The following is a 19279-nucleotide window of genomic DNA, read 5'->3' as shown; positions in this document are numbered from 1 at the left end:
AGCCACATTTTTTTTTTTTTTATTTTTTATTTGCTGATATCCTTTAGCAAGTTGTTGTAGGCTTTGCTTATTGAAAATGGTGTAATCCGAACTGATCTAACAGAATATGCATGGTTGATAGATATTTTATTTATTTTAATTAGAAAAACTATGCTGTTCGATTTCTAATGTTTTTTTTGTTTGTTTTTTTGTTCGCGTTTGTTTGTTTGCTATACGAATTGACAGCTCTTTTTTTGATTGAAATGTTATAAATTTTGTGCATTTTGAAAAACTCTTTTGCGGTCAACTGCAATTAGTTCAGCAATTATTTTGAAAATAACTGGCGTATTGTAAACTGTTGCTATTTTTTTGTTTGTTTGTTAATTATTTTAGATATTTTCTATTTATTTTTATTTTTTTTGTGCATTTGTCAAAGAGATTTATTATTTTTTTCATCAAGCCTTTTTGATGTTTAAATTAAAATGACAAGGATTTGTTTATTTGAAGTGACCATTCAAACATATTTGTAGAGGTTTTTTTTGGATATGTGTAGATTCAAACCATAAATTTCAATTATAAAAAAAAAAAATAAAATAAATAGGTGAATGGAAGAGAAATTTTCATTTGTGTGGACAAAATCTAAATTTATTGAAAACATTTAAAATAAATTAATTTGAAATTATTTACGTACTTGAAAATTTTTAAATCGTAAATATAGCCATTGAAAACGAGACATGTTTTTTGTTTGCCTAAAAAAAAAATAAAAAAAAAATAAAAAAAATTAACAAACACTTGCAGACATGAAAAAGTAAAAAACAAATAAGAAAAAATGAAACTACGCCGGTTGATTATTTGTTCAGGCATCGTCAATTGCCTTCGATAGCTCAGTTGGTAGAGCGGTGGACTGTAGAAGAGATAATTTCATTAAAGCGGACATCCATAGGTCGCTGGTTCAAATCCGGCTCGAAGGAATCTTGATAATCTTTTTTGATACAATGTATTTTATATAAAATAGGTAAATTTTATTATTTTTTTTTTCAAGCATCAATTTAAATTAAAATCAATTAAGAACCAATTTTACATTAGCCAGATAAACCTCAGTTAAGATTTATAACAACGAATAAATTTTTTTTTTTATATTGACATTAAAATTTTATATACGTTTTTCCCAAGTTACTTGTAAATTTATCTTATAATTATTCCTATATTTGTGATCTTTCTTCAATTAAAATTAATATTTCAAAAAATTATTAATTTATCTTTAAATTTTTAGGATTCATAATTTTTGTTAGTTGAATTAACAAGTGAAAAAGGTCAAACGTACATTTATTACAACAACAACAAATTAAATTAAATAATTTTCATGACTTTTGTTCATAAAGACAGAATATTTGTATGACAAAAAAAACATTAAAAAACATTATTCCATAAGAAAGAAGATAGTTATTTTGTGTCCAATTTTAAGTACGAATTCAAAGCATACAAAAAAAAAAATTCAGCTGGAGTTGAGGGACATACAATTTTTATTTTATAAACTAAAATATTTTATGTTATAATTAAACGTAAATTAAATTAAATGTTTTTTTTAATTTTCTCTGTAAACCACCAAAAAATAAAAAAATTGTTTATCCAAAGCAATCGTTTTTTGTTGTTTCCCTTTACTGAGATATGAACTGAGTTTACCAAAAAAACATGACAATTGAAACTTTACAATCATTTATAATAACACATTTTTGGGTCAAACAAAATATTTAAAAAAAATTTTTTTTTTTTAATTAATAATATAATTATTTTCTTAAAAATGGCAGACTAACTTTTTTTTTAAGTGTTAAAAAAATATATGCATTCAAAAAACTATTTAAAAAATATGCCATGTTTTCGCAAAAATGGTGATTAATCATTTAATATTAGCGTCTTTTTGGGGTCAAACTTTATTAAATTTAGAACTCCATAAATAGACTTTTGATTATGTATTGTTGACTATGGGAGGGGGGGGTCTATCTCCCCCTGTTTTGGCGGGAGGGGAAATTTTCTAAAAAAAAAATACCTAAAATAAAAAAAAAATTATTAAAAAACAACGGCAACACTCACAGTTATGATTGATACTTTTTTCAAAAGCTATGATTATACAATTAATAATAATTTTAAAATTAAGTTGTTTTAATCAATTATTCAATTCTCTACAAAAAGTTTTGAGTGCAAACAAACCAAAAAGGGGGATCTTGCACCACTATCTTCAATTTCCACCCTCTCATTGAATAGCACTCCGCGGTTTTATCTTCTATTATAACCCATTGAACGATTCCTGCAATAAAAACCCGTGAACGTCTTAGTTCCTTATTGCCCTGTTTTTTTTTTCGACATAATCAATAGTAGTGGAGTCAAATTAGCTTTATACCTCGGAATCCAGGGAAAGTCGATGCATCTGAAAAACGAGTATAGGGCTGCATTATAAAAGGGTCAAATAAGAAAGTTAAAAAAAAAAATTTCACCGCTCTCGATTACAACAGTTTTTATGGACCGTTAACTGTCATTCCGTATGCAAGCGTCAATCGGAATTGCTGTCTCATTTTAGATTTTGATCAAACTTTGTAGGGATGTTCTCTAGGACTGTAAGGAAGCAAATCCATGATGATTTAATTTTAAGTTGCGTGGTTTCCCCGCTACCAGCATTCGAACTTTTTCAGAAGGTCATTTTTATGTTATTATAGCTTTGCGTCTACTAAAGATATCTTTTTGTTTGAAACGCCATTTTAAAGCTTAAGAGTAGTAATTTTTGAATATATATTAAAAAATTACGTAATAATTATCCCTGAATTAAAAATAATTTTTGAAAAACTGGTAATTTTGCTGATTTTTCATGGTTTTTGACTGGCTCCAGAACCTTGGCTATTATATGTAGGAAGCTTATACTTACCAAATATTAAATACAGATATTTTTCAACAAAATAAATCTAAAATGAACTCAATGGCTGTACTCCTTATGCAAAAATTTTAAGTTCAAAGTTTTGAGTTTTTTGAAAAAATATTTTTTTATACTATGATTTTTTACGATTTGACTAAAGATAGAAACATGAAACTAACAGTGTGTTAAGTTGAAACTTTTAACTTTAAGTCCTCTAAATAAAATTGTGTTATTTTCATATCTTCTTAGTGTACCGCTTGTTTGAAAATTCGCAAAAATGCTAAAAAGCCAAAAAAACCCCTACTTAAGGCTATGATTGCACTATGTTTGACATAAGATAGAAGCATGAAATTAATAGTATATTTAGTTCGTACTCTTAGCTTAACACACTGTAAGTTTCACATTTCTTCGTTTAGTCAAATCGTAGAAAATGACAGTATAAAAATTAGCTTTTTTAAAATACTCAATACTTTGAACTTAAAATTTTTACATAAGGAGTACAGCCATCGAGTTCATTTTAGATTTATTTTGTTGAAAAATATCTATATTTAATATTTGGTAAGTATAAGCTTCCTACATATAATAGCCAAGGTTCTGGAGCCAGTCAAAAACCATGAAAAATCAGCAAAATTACCAGTTTTTCAAAAATTATTTTTAATTCAGGGATAATTATTACGTAATTTTTTAATATATATTCAAAAATTACTACTCTTAAGCTTTAAAATGGCGTTTCAAACAAAAGATATCTTTAGTAGACGCAAAGTTATAATAACATAAAAATGACCTTCTGAAAAAGTTCGAATGCGGGTAGCGGGGAAACCACGAAACTTAAAATTAAATCATCATGGATTTGCTTCCTTACAGTCCTAGAGAACATCCCTACAAAGTTTGATCAAAATCTAAAATGAGACAGCAATTCCGATTGACGCTTGCATACGGAATGACAGTTAACGGTCCATAAAAACTGTTGTAATCGAGAGCGGTGAAATTTTTTTTTTTAACTTTCTTATTTGACCCTTTTATAATGCAGCCCTATACTCGTTTTTCAGATGCATCGACTTTCCCTGGATTCCGAGATTTTACAAATTTTATGTCTAATTTGACTCGACTATAGCCTAAAAATCAAAACTAAGCATCCAAAACTTATAAAACAAACATTTTTGTACTCTCTTATTCAATCCTTTTCGCATTGGATACGATCAGGACCAAAACAAAAATGCACCTTAGTAATTTTTTAATATCATACTTAAATCTCTCATGCCATATATTAAGGTGTACCTACTACTACTGTCAACATTATGATAAATTGTTTATAAATTGTTAACATTCATCACTTAAAAATAACAAAGCAAACATGGACGTATTTCAGTACAAATTTACTGAATTAATGTACTTATAATTCCTTTAGTACTTTCGAAATGCAATAACATTTTCCAGTTATCACGTCAGGTTGGCCGAGCGGTCTAAGGCGCCAGATTTAAGCTCTGGTTCCCGAGAGGGAGCGTGGGTTCGAACCCCACACCTGACAAATTTTTTACAAGAATATTTTTTAATTTTTTTTTTTTGCTTTGTTAATCTTAAATAAATAATGAAAGAATGTATTTATTCGTTTTTTGTTTTTGTGAAAAAGTATCAAGTAATTTGTTTGTCAGTGTTTTTTTTTTTTGTATTTTCTTTAAAAATCTTTGATTAATTCCCTTTTCATAAATTGTGTTTGCTTGGTTTCATGTTGAATTTTATTTAAGTGGATTTATTTCCCATTAAGTCCCTTATAGTGTACTCGAAGTTACAAAAAATATCAATTTTTATTTTTGACCAAGTCTCAATGGATTTCTAAAATCGACAAAATCAATAAAAACAGCTTATTCAATTATTCAAAACACTTGAGCCCTTTCCATTCGATTCCACTTTATTTTATTTTCGAAAAAATATACACAAGAAGTGAGTGTAAATAAATTTTAAATTCAAATTACTCTAAGTGCTTTTTAATAGACAGAATTAGTTAAAATTCAATAAAGCTTCACAATTTGTGATGTTGAAAACAAAGAATATAAATAAAATACAAAAAAAAAATACTTGTAAACATGCCCAGTTTAGCTGTGAAAGGTCCTCCCCCCGATAGAACTAAATTTAATTAAAGTAATCCGATTACAAGGAAGATTTTCGAGAACCACCATTAAGCACTTCGCGTCAAACTCACACAACATGCAAATAATATTTACTCCCTTTTTGTAAAGAGATGTGCCATTACAGTGCTCTCAGCGCCCTCTGTCGCTCCCCATTACAAGCTTAAACCTTTTTCGGTATTGTAGATGTAAAATACAACAAAAAACACAGAAAAAAATGCCAATTTTCGTCTGGATGCGGATGTGATCCCAAAGCTCCAGAGCTGGCAGCAGGAGCATCCCTTCCAATGAATTTCATACATCCATGATTTTGCTTTAAAAAATTCAAATAAAGTTTAAATCAGTATGACAGCTTCTCTAGCTGGCTGGCTATCTGATGGTGATGGTGAGATGTGCTTCCATGGTGACACCCTCAAACAAGTTGACTAATATTATCAACCCTCCATTTTTCCAGAACAAAAACAAAATTCATGTCTATGCAAAGAGAGACAACAAAACTGGGCACAAAAAAGGATTCTTCTGACACACATTGGATTTTGACAACGCCGAAGCTGCTGCATGAAATGAAATAAAAAATTAGATATATTTTCTATATCGAAAAAGACTGCGACGACGGTGCAAAACAAAACACAAACAGGAAGGAAACTCAAAGCAAAAGAGGGCTGATCCCAGACAAAATTGGGATGAGTGATCGACATTAGCCAGCTTTTCATGGCTGACCAAAAAAATGCCAATTTTCAGTGAAATGAATTTTCGGCAAAAAAAATTTGTTCCCCTTGGTTTTGATGGTTTTGGAAATTGACAATTTGAGCTTCATGAATCCGTTGATAAGTATGTGTAAAATGCTGATGCGGGAAGATAAGCTCGGTGTGTTTATATGCTTCGGCCTGGTAAACATAAAAAAGCGATTTAAGATAGGACATTTTTTTTTATTTTCGTAAAAACCTCAGAAGGTGTGAGAGTTGCACATATGTTGGCCTACTCTTTCCAAAATTTGGTCGAAATATGATCAAAGGGTAGAATTGGAGTAGCTGTAACCATGAAATGCAGGGACTTGAACAAAACGGGTATGAGATTGAAATTTGGATTTGGGAACTAGATCCCAGAAGTTTTTTTGACAAAGTTTTTTTAGTTTTATGCCTTTGTAAAAACTTTGGTGATTTTTTTTTTGTCATTTTCACTTTTGTTAGATTTTTATTTGATTTTTTTTTCTCAATTAATGATTACTTCTTCTTCTTTTATTCTTGAGCTTTAAAATTTAACGTATTAATATAAATGAAAATGTGAATTTTGGATATAAAAATAAACTTTTCTAAAACTCTCAATTTATGTTTAAAATTTTTCCCGGGCGCCACTTTATGGAAGAATCAAAATAATTTTGTCTTATATAGTTTACAAATATTAAAGCCATTTTTTATTTGTTGAAGACCTTCTTTTTATAATTGCCAAACATTGCCATTTTGACCTAAAAAAATATTTCTTTTTTATATTCAAAGAAACCTATTAAAATTCAATATAAAAAAAATTATTCACTCCTCCTCCTCCATTTCATGAATACAATAATATAAAAACAAACTTGTATTGTTTGTCCAATAATAAAAGAGAAAAAAAATTATTAATTGAAAAAGTTTTTCTAGAAGCCTCTGGAAACAAGCTTCAAGCAACAAGAGAGAATGTGTATATACACAGTGCCCTCATAATATTTAAAAACAACGTTATCCTGAAATAACAAAATCAATTTAGTAAGCAAAAAAAAGGACTTAACGACTTATGACTTTCTTTTTTTTTTTGTTTTTGTTTTGTTATGGCTTTCTTTTTTTGTTGGTATTCCTTGTTCAATATCTACTCATAGAAAAAAAAATTAAACCATGAATATTCTGTGAAAGCCTAAAAGTAGGCAATATTGTGGAAGTAAAAATAAGTTTTTTCATCTTTGGGACAAACGTTTTTGTGTGATGCTTTTACTAATCTTTGCTTAGCAACGACATTTAACTTAGATTGAAGTTTTTTTTTTTTGTATTTGTTTTGTTGTCATTGGAAAAGTTGGATTGGTTTTTTGTATGATGAAGCCATTAGATCGAAGTAAAATTATTTCAATAAAAATTCTATGAATAATATCGATTGATTTTGTGTTTAAAGTTAAATTCCTAATATTAAACAATTTTGTGCATCTTTATTAAATGCAGTTCCCAATATGATTTTAAAGACATAATAATTTCCTTGCTTAAAACTCCTAAAATAAAGAAAACAAAATTCATTGCATATACAAAAGGGTATAATGAACCCTATATGCATTCAAGGGTTTCTTTTAGTTCCTCATGTGTTTTGCCTCAAACTATGAATCTTTTCGACATATTCATTAATATTTTTCATTCATAATAAATTACTATGCTTTGTTTCGAATAATAACGTATGAAAGTTTAAGTTTCAAAGATATAAAATAGACTATGAAACTTCTTCTAAAATTTTTATAGAAAAATTTAATTCATACATTTTTAGTTAGAAATATTTAATGATATCATAATTGCTTGAGTCAAAATTCATTTTATATTCGATGTCGATAGAACTTAGAATAATTATAAAAAAAGGTGGGAGTTTAAATAATGACATTTTAATAGTTCGTAAATTGAAATTAGTTTTTGTACACTCAGAAAATAATTTCGTGACATGATAAAATTAACAAAAATACTTTGTGGATATTTTTATGAATTGAAAATTAATGAATTGTTAAGGAAATTATGTAATTGGAAGCAAAAATACCTACAATTTTTTTTTTTATTTGTTGCCTAGTATAATCTTCGTTTGTAGTTAAAGTTTGAAAACTGAGTTATAATTGTTATAATGTATTACGTTTCAATGGTCTATGCTCTTCCAACCGTTAAATGGTTTTTATGAATGAAAAGTTACGCATACACCACGGTGACCGTTTATTTCTATGGCCAGTATTTTTGTACAAAAACTCAATCCCATTGTTTTTTTTTTTTTTTTTTTCATTTAAAAATTAGATATTTCACTGACTCATTCACTTTCTATTAACCATGACAGCAAAAATTTACATTTCAATTTGCTATAAATCTTCTGCAATGTCGCCGGAAACACTTATGGAATTAGAAGGGTTACACTCTTTACTTATACTAGATTCGCCATGCAAAAAGTATATAAAAAACTATCAACATGACAGTCATTGGACTGCAACAATATTACCAAAAGGGAATTACATTATAGACAAATCCTTAGGAAAGAAGTAAATTCATGTTGGCGCCAAGACTTTTTTTTTCTTCTTCCAATCAATGAAATGATAAAAGAAGCAAGAAAAAATATATTTATACAACCCAACATGATAGTGAACAATATTCTATTTGGTTGACATGAATTTACATAAAAGTCCAATTTTTCTGGCAAACATAGACAAGTAGCACATTTTCTTGGAAATACAACTCCACTATATACTTCATCTACCCTTTTATGTTGGTTTTATTGTGCATGTTATACGAAATTTGATTTGTTTTTTCGTTTTGTTTTTTAGTACTAAATCAACAGTAGGGTTTCATGGTTTTATTAACAAATAAGTGAAGAGTTCGGAAAAGACTTTTCACTATAAAAAAAAAAAACATAAAATAATTTCTACACTTATAATAAATTGATAAGTAAGTTAGACTTGTGTTTAATTTCGTTAATAAATCCTTAATTCATAAAAATTTCCTTTAAAATTTTGAAACTATTCCTAAGCATTTAAATTAAGATATTTATTTCAAAATGAAATGAGGTCGATAGTTGATATAGTACAAGTAAAATAGGCAGAAGAAGGGAATCAAAAATCAGTTTTGATATTTTTGGAGTCCATTAAATTTTTTTTTGGATGAAAGAGTGTTTTTCGAGCAAGGGAAAAGTAGAAATTTTGAACAGAAATTTGCATTTTTATTTCGTTCATTAAAAAAAAAAAACACTTTTTCACCAAAAGGCATTTTATTTTAGATCCCGATTACATAAAGAATGTCTATATTAGACTGATTCCAAAAAATTTGGCTACTGAAAAACTAATTCTTACATTAAGTCTTAAACTAAGTCTCAAAAAGCCAATGATTTGTTAAGAAGTATATAGACTAGACTGATTCAAAAAAAAATTTTTTTTTTTGTTCAAAGCATTGTTGAAATTATTGTTGGAAATGACGAAAAAAAATACTGTAAAAGGTTCAGATCTTAATGTTATCATTAAGTACCGCCGCATCGCAAATTTCTATTTCCCATACGATTTGTATGGGAAAGATTGTGTATTTGTGTTTAGAATTTTTTTTTTAATGGTTCATCCAAAAGGCTTGACAAAATCATTATCTTTTCTAAAAATGTCCGCTCTACAAAAAAGTTTGTTTTTTAATTTTTTTGATTTACCCCCACGTTTCGAAGTTATTCAACTTTAAAATATAAAAAGTAATTTTTTCTCATTTTTTTCCGATTTTTTGACGAAATTATTAGGTTTTTCAAAAACTTTGGCAAAATTTTCGAATATTTGTATTCTATGTTGTGTTTTGGTTTCACAGATCCTTTTATATATCTCTCAAACCCCTAATACTATCATATTAGATTTCTTCAATAAATTCGAATTATTCTTCAATAAATTCGAATTATTCATTTTTTCAACTAAACATTCTTCTTCTTCCTTTTTCTCGGCGCTGTTATGATCTCGATGTCGAGGGGATCATAACTATCCCACGTAACTGCTTCACACTAGTGATCCGCCTGTGGAGTTCGCCGGGTTGACCTCAGAAATCGGCGGCAAGCCTCCCGGTTTTGTATTGTTCCATTTCTAAGGCCAACTGAATGCTGGTGGTTTTGCATTTGCTTGTACCAGGAGTTTTTAGGCCTACCTTTCTTTCTATTTTTCAACTAAACATTATTTTAATAATTTTTTGCATCCGTTTTTTTTAAAATTTTATAAATGCAATTTTGTAGAGCGTTCAATTTTATACAAGAAAATGATTAAATCTAGCCTTTTTGATGAACCATTAAAAAGATAAAAAATTCTAAACACAAATACACAATCTTTCCTATAAAAATCGTATGGGAAATAGAAATTTGCGATGCGGCATTACTTAATGATAACATTAAGGGCTGAAACTTTTACAGTATTTTTTTTCGTCATTTCCAACAATATTTTCAACAATGCTTTGAACAAAAAAAAAAAAAAAATTTTTTTGAATCAGTCTTAACTTAACTATACTTCTTAACAAATCATTGGCTTTTTGAGACTTAGTTTAAGACTTAATGTAAGAATTAGTTTTTCAGTAGCCATATTTTCTCTATGCCTAAAAAAAATCTTTAACATAAAAAAAAGTTTATAGACTTATTTAAGCTCAGAGAAAACATTTTTAATAAATTTCGTAAGAATAAATTTTGTAATACCCTTTTACCAAATAAAAAACTTAAGACTGCTTAGATTCTTGGTGCTTGTGGTAGATGAAACATTTTACCCAGTTTTTACCAGTCATTTTTTTTTTTTTGGTATACCACAAAGATGATCTTAAACTCTAAATATTGGAAATATTTCCCGATACCTTAAGACGTTTAGTAAGCGATTCGTTACTGCTTAAGAGAATTAAGGGCACAAAGTTCCCGAAATTCGAACCGTTTTTTTTTTAGTCATTAATTTCGACATTTTGAAATTAAAATAAAAAGTGTAAAATGCTGTTTTCAAGTACAAAAATGCGAAAAATATAAACAACAAATAGGTAATTAAATATTTTCTTTTACACACCGAAAGTCCAAAAAGAAAAAGTTGTAAGTTAAAAGAGAAAAAATACATTTTCTAAATATCTTATTTTTGTAGGCATATATTTTGAAGAAAACCATACTTTCAAAATAGACTGTCATTAAAATACTTGTAATGTAATGTCTATAAAATATTTTGTAGAAGGTATTTCGATAAAAAAGTATTTAAAAACTAAGTTTTAAAAGACAAAAGATATTAATAAGCTTGGTATGTTGTTTTTTGTTGGATCTTTTTTGGTTTGTTACAGAAATGTCACATGGTATAGCATTATACGACTTCAAGAAACAAAAAATTTTAAAGAAAGTCCTAATTTTTTTTTTACGTTGAAACTAAATTTGGAACATTATAGATAATTTGGTTTAACACGTAAGACAGGAACTTTTTTTTTTTTAATAATATCTCTTTCGTTGGAAACTGAAAATAATAAATGTGCAAATTTGAAACTTTTTAATCTTATATTTTTTTTCAGTAAATTAAAAAAAAAGAGGTTGTCTGTAAAGCCGGTTTACGGACGATGATTTTACGTAATAACGTCGTAAGAAAACAGATTGTGTGCTTTTAAAATGAGTCAATTGAAGCATTTATTTATTTCAAACAATCATAATTTACAAGAAAAAGCTAAAAAAATTGCCTCTTTTCTTTTCTCTTTTAATTTCTTTTAATTTTTTTTATTTTAAAAGCTTACAAAAAAAAATTATACCATTAAAAAGCCAAATATTTCTTCTAAATAATAAAACCATTTTAAAATTTTTACAATGCGCAAAAAGTATTAAAATAATTTATTGAAAACAATCATTTCTTATGAAAAAAGTGAAAAAATCATTTCCATCACCCAAAAATTCATTTTTTTGATGTAACAACCTATAATAAATTTTATACCACCTGAAAGCTTATTGCTTTAGCTCAAAATATATGTATCAATCATGTCTATTAGACATCTACAAAAAGAGCTAGAATTTTTTGAACTCGATCAATTTTCATCAAAAAAAGCAAAAAAAAAAAACATATAATTTTATGTTCTCACGCTATTAAATCAATTTTTTTTAGACAACCTATAAAAATTTTATATCATGTAAAAGCTTATAATTTCACCTTTCATATGACGTTTGAATCTAATTTCTGCGATGCCTAGACAAAAAGTTATAATTTTTTAAAGCCAACCATGTCGAAATTCCAAACTGAGATTACGGTACTTCCCACACTGGTGGCTGTTCATGATCAACGGATCTCCACAGGTGTTTTGAGGTATTTCGCAAGTTTTTTAATTTAACATTGTGTAGCTTGTAAAGAATATACAGTTATGTGTGATATACCAAATGAAAAGTAACATCATAAGGATGCTCAACAAAGTTAAATCAAATTTGTATTTGTTTTAGATCAAAAGATACAACCTAATGAATAATATTTTACCCTTATCTCAAAATTCTGACTCCAAAATTGATTGAAATTTTGAACAGATATAGTCCTGTCTATTATCTATCTATAATATAAATGTCATAATTTTTTTCTGTTGAAGAAAAAAAGGTTAAAAAAGGTCAAAAAACTTGTTTTTTCCCGTTATTCGGTCAAAAAACATTTCGAAATACCAATTTTTTGCACATGTATGCGTTAGACTACATTTTCTATAAGCTTGAGATTTTTTGAATGCTACAAAAATTTCAAAAAATAAAAACTAACCCAAAAATACCCCAAAATAAGTAGGTGTTTTTCAAAAATTCATATTTCGAAACGCAGAGACTTAAAAAAAATCCGTATTAGACCCCTAACTTTTTTTTGTATCTCTGATAGTTTATTTTTAATTTGGAATTGAAATTTTTGCCGCACTGCTAAAAATTTCAATTGGAACGATAGAAAATGGCGTCACTTTTTCGTGGTGGCTGCCATGGTTCATCGATTTATAAGACGTTATCACGTCAAAAAAAATGTATCTAAATATTTTTTTCTTTTCGGCATTTGACAAAGAGACATTATTGTGAAACATTCTTTTTATATTTCTCGATCATCCTTCTGTCATGTTTTATGATTGATTTGACTACCATAAATGTAATTAGTTGTGAAATTCTCTACTTTTGAAAAACTTAGCATTTCACAACAAACTAAAGACGTCGTCAACATAACGACCGACATTTCGGAGATAAGACAAAGAAAATGTTTTATCTAAACTTAATTTAAATGAACATTTTTTTGTTAAAAATTGTGTTTTTCATTTAAGTTTTGAACATAGTAAATCTTTGAACAGAAATTAGTCTTTTAAAATTGTAAACATTTTCAAACTTCTTATATAACAAAAAATAATCCAACAACCTCACAAAAACACCGACAAAAAAATGTAAATTATTTGATCTTTTATTTCAAAACGAAAATGCACTTCTTATAACAATCAACAAAACACAATCACTTGTTATTGGCTTCCAATCTTTGATCAAGAGCCTCTTTCAATAACCTAGCACCTTCTCCATTGCATTTCTCATAATACGGCAACGCTGACATACGTTCCATCCATGCAAACAAATTGGGGAATGTCTTTTTATCAATTGGAGCTAAATCATGTGCTGTCGACATCGAAGCAATGCAACAAAGATCAGCAATGGTCATATGCTGCCCACACACAAATGGCTGTCCGGTTAGACAGAACTCCAAGCCATCGTAAGCCTTTGTAATATATTCAATGGTTTCCAGAGGTATACCTTTTTTTCCAAAGTAAAAGACTGGCTCAACTGCCATTCGAAGTCTTGGAAAGAGATGACCACAATCGTAGTAGAGACGCGTCATGACGTTGTTGCGTGCAACCAGTTCTTTGGGAAAGAGGTTGTCATTCTTGGAGTACTTGTCGGCCAGATAGGCACAAATTACGTGGCTGTCTGTAATAACGACTCCATTGTCATCCAATACGGGAATTGTGTGTTGTGGGTTGAGTTTTAAGAATTCTGGTGTTTTGTGTTCTCCGCCAGCCAGATTCATTGGACTATTTTTGGAATGAAATTTTATTTCTATTTATAACATTTACAAGGTGTTTTTTTTTTACCGAAGATCCAATTCAATGCCAATTTCTGCAGCAGCTAACAATACAGCTCGGCAGGGAGGGCTTCGGGCAGCATAATACAAAATTGGTTTGGGAGACATGGTTCAACCGGTTTCTTTAGATTCAACTCACACAAGTTACGACGAACTTTCCAACCTCAACGTTTGGAAATCGAGTTTATACTGAATTTGTGTCGACTATTAACTTGTGCGAGAGCTGTTGTTCTCCGTTTGGGCTTACCTCATTCATTATCGAATGTTATCAGCTGATCAGAAAAATTATTAAAGCCAACGAATGGGTCGTGCGTACTTGTTTGATAATTGTTATTAAATTTTTCACAATTTTAATGTAAATTCATGTAAATTAGTTTAATAGTTTACGTGTAAAAAAATTTCAGTAAATTCGTGAAATCACTCAGAAACCTTAACAAAAAAAATTTGAAAGACAGTGGTTTCTGTAAGACGATTTAAAAACAAAAATGCCGTGTTTTCAACCTCCTCAAGGCAATTTTTCTAATGCATTAAAATTTTTGTGAATGCAAATGACTGCCACTTGGAATCGATAAGTTTCAAGTAAGAGTTTGAAAAATGAATAAGCATAATTTTTGTTATCAATTTTTAAGATTTAGTTGTTATTATTTGTCGAGTGGTTGTTTTTTTTTTTTAAGTTGCGATAAATAATCTTTAAGTAAAGAACATAGAAATCCCTTGCATGAAAAAAATAAAAATAAAGTTTTTTAAGTATCACTTGAATTATAAGACTTCTATAAACTATAGAACAAAAAATGTGTTTGTTCACAAAAATCCAAGTCATTATAATTTGAAAAGTAGCTACTTATAGTTATGACAGCTTCCCTGCACTTCGAGAACTTGAATAATTTACTAATACAGTGTAAAATTGTTTGTTAACATGATTTTGATCAAAAAAGATTCATTATTTTATACTCTTAAAATATTGTTTTGTTTTATAGTATTTTGAAACTTTTTAGAAACTTTAAAAACGGTGGATCGATCTTAACCATTCGATGTTGAAAAATTGCAGTTTCAATAAAGGGTCAATATATATCTAAGGAAAAACGACTCATTGACTTGGCTAATTATAGTAAATGAGGGGATAAAACAAATTTTTTTTCATTTCTCAAAAAACCGGTATAGAAAAGCCATTGAAAAATTGGATAGTTTGGAAAGTAATATTTTGGAAACCATTTGGTTGTACCACAGATGATTTTATGCTTTAATTACACAAGTTTACAAAAAAATAAAAAAAATTGGACACCAAGTGCGGTAATACTTTCCGTATAGGTATAGGTTCAGAAAACTCGAAAATCTTATCTAAAAAAATGTTTATGGAAACGTTTTCGAGATATAAATTTTTGAAAGTTTTTTGTCATTGGTTTTCGCAGCATACTTTCGGGATGTATCTTGAGTAATAAACGATCAATCTGAACAGAAAAATGTATCAAAACATTTAAGAAAACTCGATTTTTTAACGGAAATTTTTACCAAAAAAAAAAACTTCTTGCTGAAAGGAAAAATCAAAATCTTTCGAGTCCTCATAGTTTTAAATTTAGCATGTGTTTATACTTTCTGGCAAAGATAAGAAAATAATTGTCTTCAAAATCTATGTATAAGTTATGAAGATATGACCAATGTTTTAACGATCAATATTTTCGACTCTTTTTGTTACTTTTTGAATTTAAGTCTATAACATGAAAAGCAAGCTGAATTTGAAAATTTTTATTAAGTAATTTTTTTGTAGATAATTAAATTTTCTATCGACATGTATTCTTTTAAGAAAAATTAAAATTGAAATATTGTGAAAAACTATTCAAAAATGATAAATAAAACGATATTTTTGATGTTTCTGCTAAATATAGTCTATTTTTATCCTTTGAGCATTTATAGATATTGAACATGTATCTAAAGAAGAAAAGAAGATACTTTATCTTTCATTATAATGCTCACAAAAATGGTTGAAAAACCCAAAAACGGTAAAAAGTCGAAAAAAACCTTTTTTAAGGCTATGATTTCACTATGTTTGACAAAAGATTATAACATGAAATTCACATTATATTTAGTTCGTAACTAGCTATAATTTGAGATATTTTTGTTAAATATCGAATAGCTATTTCTTCAAAAAATTAAGCCAATTTTATTCAAAATTTCCAAACACATTATTCTGAAATGTAAAATGTAATCAAATTTCCAAAAAAAAAGTTTTACCTTATTTATGTTATTTTCTTTTAAATATTTTTTTGTTCACACTATTTATAACTACTAAATTATAATTGACATAACTTTAATGAATAAATTTCTGATGCAGACTTGTGACTTCCGTAGACCCTTGATTGTTAAAGGTATTACAATAAATCTTATAATTTTTGACGTCAAATCACTTAAGTTCGCCAGCAATCGTATTTATCGATTTCCTGTTTAGCATTAAAAACAGACCGACATTTTTAATCAAGAATTCTATATTATAGTCATTATGATATTTTATTGTGAGATAAATTGTTTATTTCATCGAATTAATAACAACAATATTTTGAAAGCATGTCAACTTTTTTTATTAATATAAATTTCTAACAAATGCATATGCAAGAAATGATATAAATAAAGCTTTAATAATTAACCAACATTTAAAATGATTGCTTTGTATAGGTGAACATTTGTATGATAACAAAATCTTCTTAAAAAATCTCACATAGTTCAATGCAGATTGGTACTTGGTATCTTATCTTAATTTTTGTTTTCAATTTTTATACAGTGTGACCATATTACATTAATATTTTGTTAGTATAAAATGGATTAGGTTTGCAAAAATAAAAAAAAAAAACGTTATATAACACAATAATAATTTAATTATTTTCATCTAATAGTTTCTTTTATAAATTGGAAAAATCATTCAAATTGTATTGGGATTCGAAAACTAAAGGACTTTTTTTCGAAAATGAAGAAAATCAATAAAAATTTTACATTTGCAAAAAAACTAAACTGGTCACACTAGAACACAAATAAAATATTTAATTTAATTGTTTGAAGAGATAAAACATATTTATATTGGTAGTTATTTGAGTTTTTCTTAAGTTTTTTGTTATTGACTTATTTGTTGATTAGGAAAAAAAACCTCAGAGTACCTACATAATCAACTTAACTTTTGTAAAAATTATTCAGTATTTCTCTCACAGCAGAAACGTCAAGTCTAAGAAACAATCTGTACAACTATGTCAGCCAAACCAATTCTATACTACACTCCTCAAAGTCCTCCTTGCCGAGCTGTTTTATTAGCAGGGGCAGAAATTGGCATTGAATTCGATCTTCGGTAAGGAACATCAATACTTGGTGACGTCATTTTGCATTATAAGTGGCGTATATTCACTTTCTTATATGAAATTGGATTAATAATCGCTTAAATTTTAAAACTTCTAACTTTCTTCAACAGTGAAGTGGATCTTATAGCCGGTGACCATAGAAAACCAGAATTCTTAAAAATCAACCCCCAACACACTATTCCAGTTGTGGATGACAATGGCATCATTTTAACTGACAGTCATGTTATTTGTGCCTATCTTGCTGACAAATACTCCAAGAACGTGAATCTCTTTCCAAAAGAATTGGTTGCACGCAATAATGTTATGACATTAATGTACTACGATTGTGGTCATATTTTTCCAAGACTTCGAATGGCACTGGAGCCGGTAATATTCCATGGAAAGTCTGGTATATCTCAAGATACTATTGAATATATTCAAAAATCATATGATGGTTTGGAAAATTATCTAACTGGAAATTTATATGTTTGTGGAAAGAATTTGACAATAGCTGATTTATGTTGTATTGCTTCGATTTCAACTGCTAATGATTTAGCACCAATTGATAAGAAGACTTTCCCCAATTTATCAGCATGGATTGATCGTATGTCAGCTTTAAGATATTATGAAAAATGCAATGGTGAATTTGCTAAACAACTTAAAGCTTTTATTGATCAAAAGACGGAAGAGAATAAAAATAAGTGAAAATTGACTATTGCTTTTTGTTAATAAAATAATTTTAAATCTTTGTAATCTTCACTTGTTGTCTTTTTATTTGTTTTACTGTTAAACTTTGTGGGTCACTGTGGTGTATGTGTAACTTTTTTTATTGAAAAATCTTATTGTATTTGTGTTATTCCTCACTAATTACTGAACGAATTGAAGTTTAGTGACCATTCTATAACCCTTCAAATGCTGACGTTCTTCATGGAAAGATTTGAAGGACTAAAAGGCCCTTTTTAACATATTTATTTTCACATGTTCCTTCGTAACTTCTAGACCATTTATTATAATTCTAAAAAAAAGATATCGTTTGGAGCTCCTTAACTGTCCGCAAGTTATAAAATACGTGACACAACACTAAACTGTATTTTATGAGAACAATAAATTATGACTATAAGGGTCAAAATCATGGAGGTGGAAAATTTGATGTCCATGCATTTTTTTAAATCAGAATAACATTTATTTAAAGTTTTTTTCTCATTTACCAATTAAAATAGTAGGCACGCATCTACGAATATATTTGTTTCGGTTAGAAAAGTTTAAATTTCTTTTTCATCTTATATACCCAAAAACAGCGTTCCCGGACATGTCCATAACTCAAAAACTGATATTCAAATGACTTAAAAACACATTAAAGTCAATTATTTTTAAGTATTTCTTTTCTGAATACTACATATATACTTTTTATAAATTGGTACATCTCTTACAAAAAAATTAAGTTTTGTTATTTTTTATACATTAATAAAAGTTGTCCCAAGAAAAATGACGCATAAAACCAACATTTCTTAATGTATCAATATTTTAATCATCTAACGTACAAATTGTGCTGCTAGCAGTTTTTAAATTTGATTTTATATAGATTTATCATTCCACGCTTATTTTTATGGATAAATATATAAAATGTATGTAAGAAGCTAGATTTAGTTTCATTTTTAAGTAGCGTACATCAATTAACCGTCATTCCGGGAACGCTTGTTTTGGGGTATAGTTAGATTGAAATTTTAATTTTTTGGTGATATAATGATCGAAAATCGAGGCCACTGCAATATAATCTCAAAAATATTTCGTTTAACTTTGTGACATAAAAAATAAAAATAAATTAAGTTCAAAACGTCATTTCCGGGAACGTCATTTCCGGGAACGCTCTTAGAATCTGAATAAATAATGTAGTCTAACACTCATAATTTTGCATTTTTTTGGGTATTTTTACTTAGGAGTCTAACTAAGTATGGCTGTAATATACACTTTTATCAAAAAAGTTAAAAGAAAACAAAAGAAAAAATTGCTTATGGCCTAAGTGTTTCGGAGGTGCATAAAAGCATTTTTTTGTAGAAATCGGTCTCTGTCTTAAGAAATAAAGTTATATTTAATTAATTTAGGACATACTACCTTAATATACCTAATAGTGTATCATTCACATTGATACTGGATTTCTGGACCCCTAAAG

General features: G+C 28.1%; 2 protein-coding genes and 2 non-coding genes across 4 annotated transcripts; 3 read left to right on the top strand and 1 right to left on the bottom strand.

Annotated features, from left to right (window-relative positions):
* The first annotated feature begins 852 nt into the window (after positions 1-852).
* Positions 853-950, top strand: Trnay-gua (transfer RNA tyrosine (anticodon GUA)). Its single transcript has 2 exons — positions 853-889; positions 915-950. It is a non-coding gene; the product is annotated as a tRNA-Tyr (tRNA).
* Positions 951-4328: 3378 nt separating this feature from the next.
* Positions 4329-4412, top strand: Trnal-uaa (transfer RNA leucine (anticodon UAA)). The gene has a single exon. It is a non-coding gene; the product is annotated as a tRNA-Leu (tRNA).
* Positions 4413-13150: 8738 nt separating this feature from the next.
* On the bottom strand, positions 13151-13985 carry LOC129921485 (glutathione S-transferase 1-like). Its single transcript, XM_056003326.1, has 2 exons — positions 13803-13985; positions 13151-13742 (listed from the first exon to the last, which is right to left on the bottom strand). Exons 1-2 carry the CDS (start codon positions 13898-13900, stop codon positions 13172-13174), a joined length of 669 nt encoding a protein of 222 aa, XP_055859301.1. The 5' UTR covers positions 13901-13985; the 3' UTR covers positions 13151-13171.
* A 2994-nt stretch (positions 13986-16979) lies between these two features.
* Positions 16980-17815, top strand: LOC129906156 (glutathione S-transferase 1-like). Its single transcript, XM_055981812.1, has 2 exons — positions 16980-17120; positions 17241-17815. The coding sequence occupies exons 1-2, from the start codon at positions 17023-17025 to the stop codon at positions 17812-17814; spliced, it is 672 nt and encodes a 223-aa protein (XP_055837787.1). The 5' UTR covers positions 16980-17022; the 3' UTR covers position 17815.
* The last annotated feature ends 1464 nt before the right edge of the window (positions 17816-19279 follow it).

This window comes from Episyrphus balteatus, chromosome 1 (assembly GCF_945859705.1).
Source record: "Episyrphus balteatus chromosome 1, idEpiBalt1.1, whole genome shotgun sequence".
Lineage (NCBI taxonomy): Eukaryota > Metazoa > Arthropoda > Insecta > Diptera > Syrphidae > Episyrphus > Episyrphus balteatus.
Note: the sequence above shows the minus strand (reverse complement) of the source record. Positions and strands in the feature narration are given on the sequence as shown.

Excerpts from the sequence above, each read along its gene's own strand:
- LOC129921485 (XM_056003326.1), bottom strand. The coding sequence starts at position 13,900 with ATGTCTCCCAAACCAATTTTGTATTATGCTGCCCGAAGCCCTCCCTGC. Across the intron at positions 13,743-13,802 it reads GGCATTGAATTGGATCTTCG|TCCAATGAATCTGGCTGGCG; the intron begins GTAAAAAAAAAA and ends TTCCAAAAATAG.
- LOC129906156 (XM_055981812.1), top strand. The coding sequence starts at position 17,023 with ATGTCAGCCAAACCAATTCTATACTACACTCCTCAAAGTCCTCCTTGC. Across the intron at positions 17,121-17,240 it reads GGCATTGAATTCGATCTTCG|TGAAGTGGATCTTATAGCCG; the intron begins GTAAGGAACATC and ends TTTCTTCAACAG.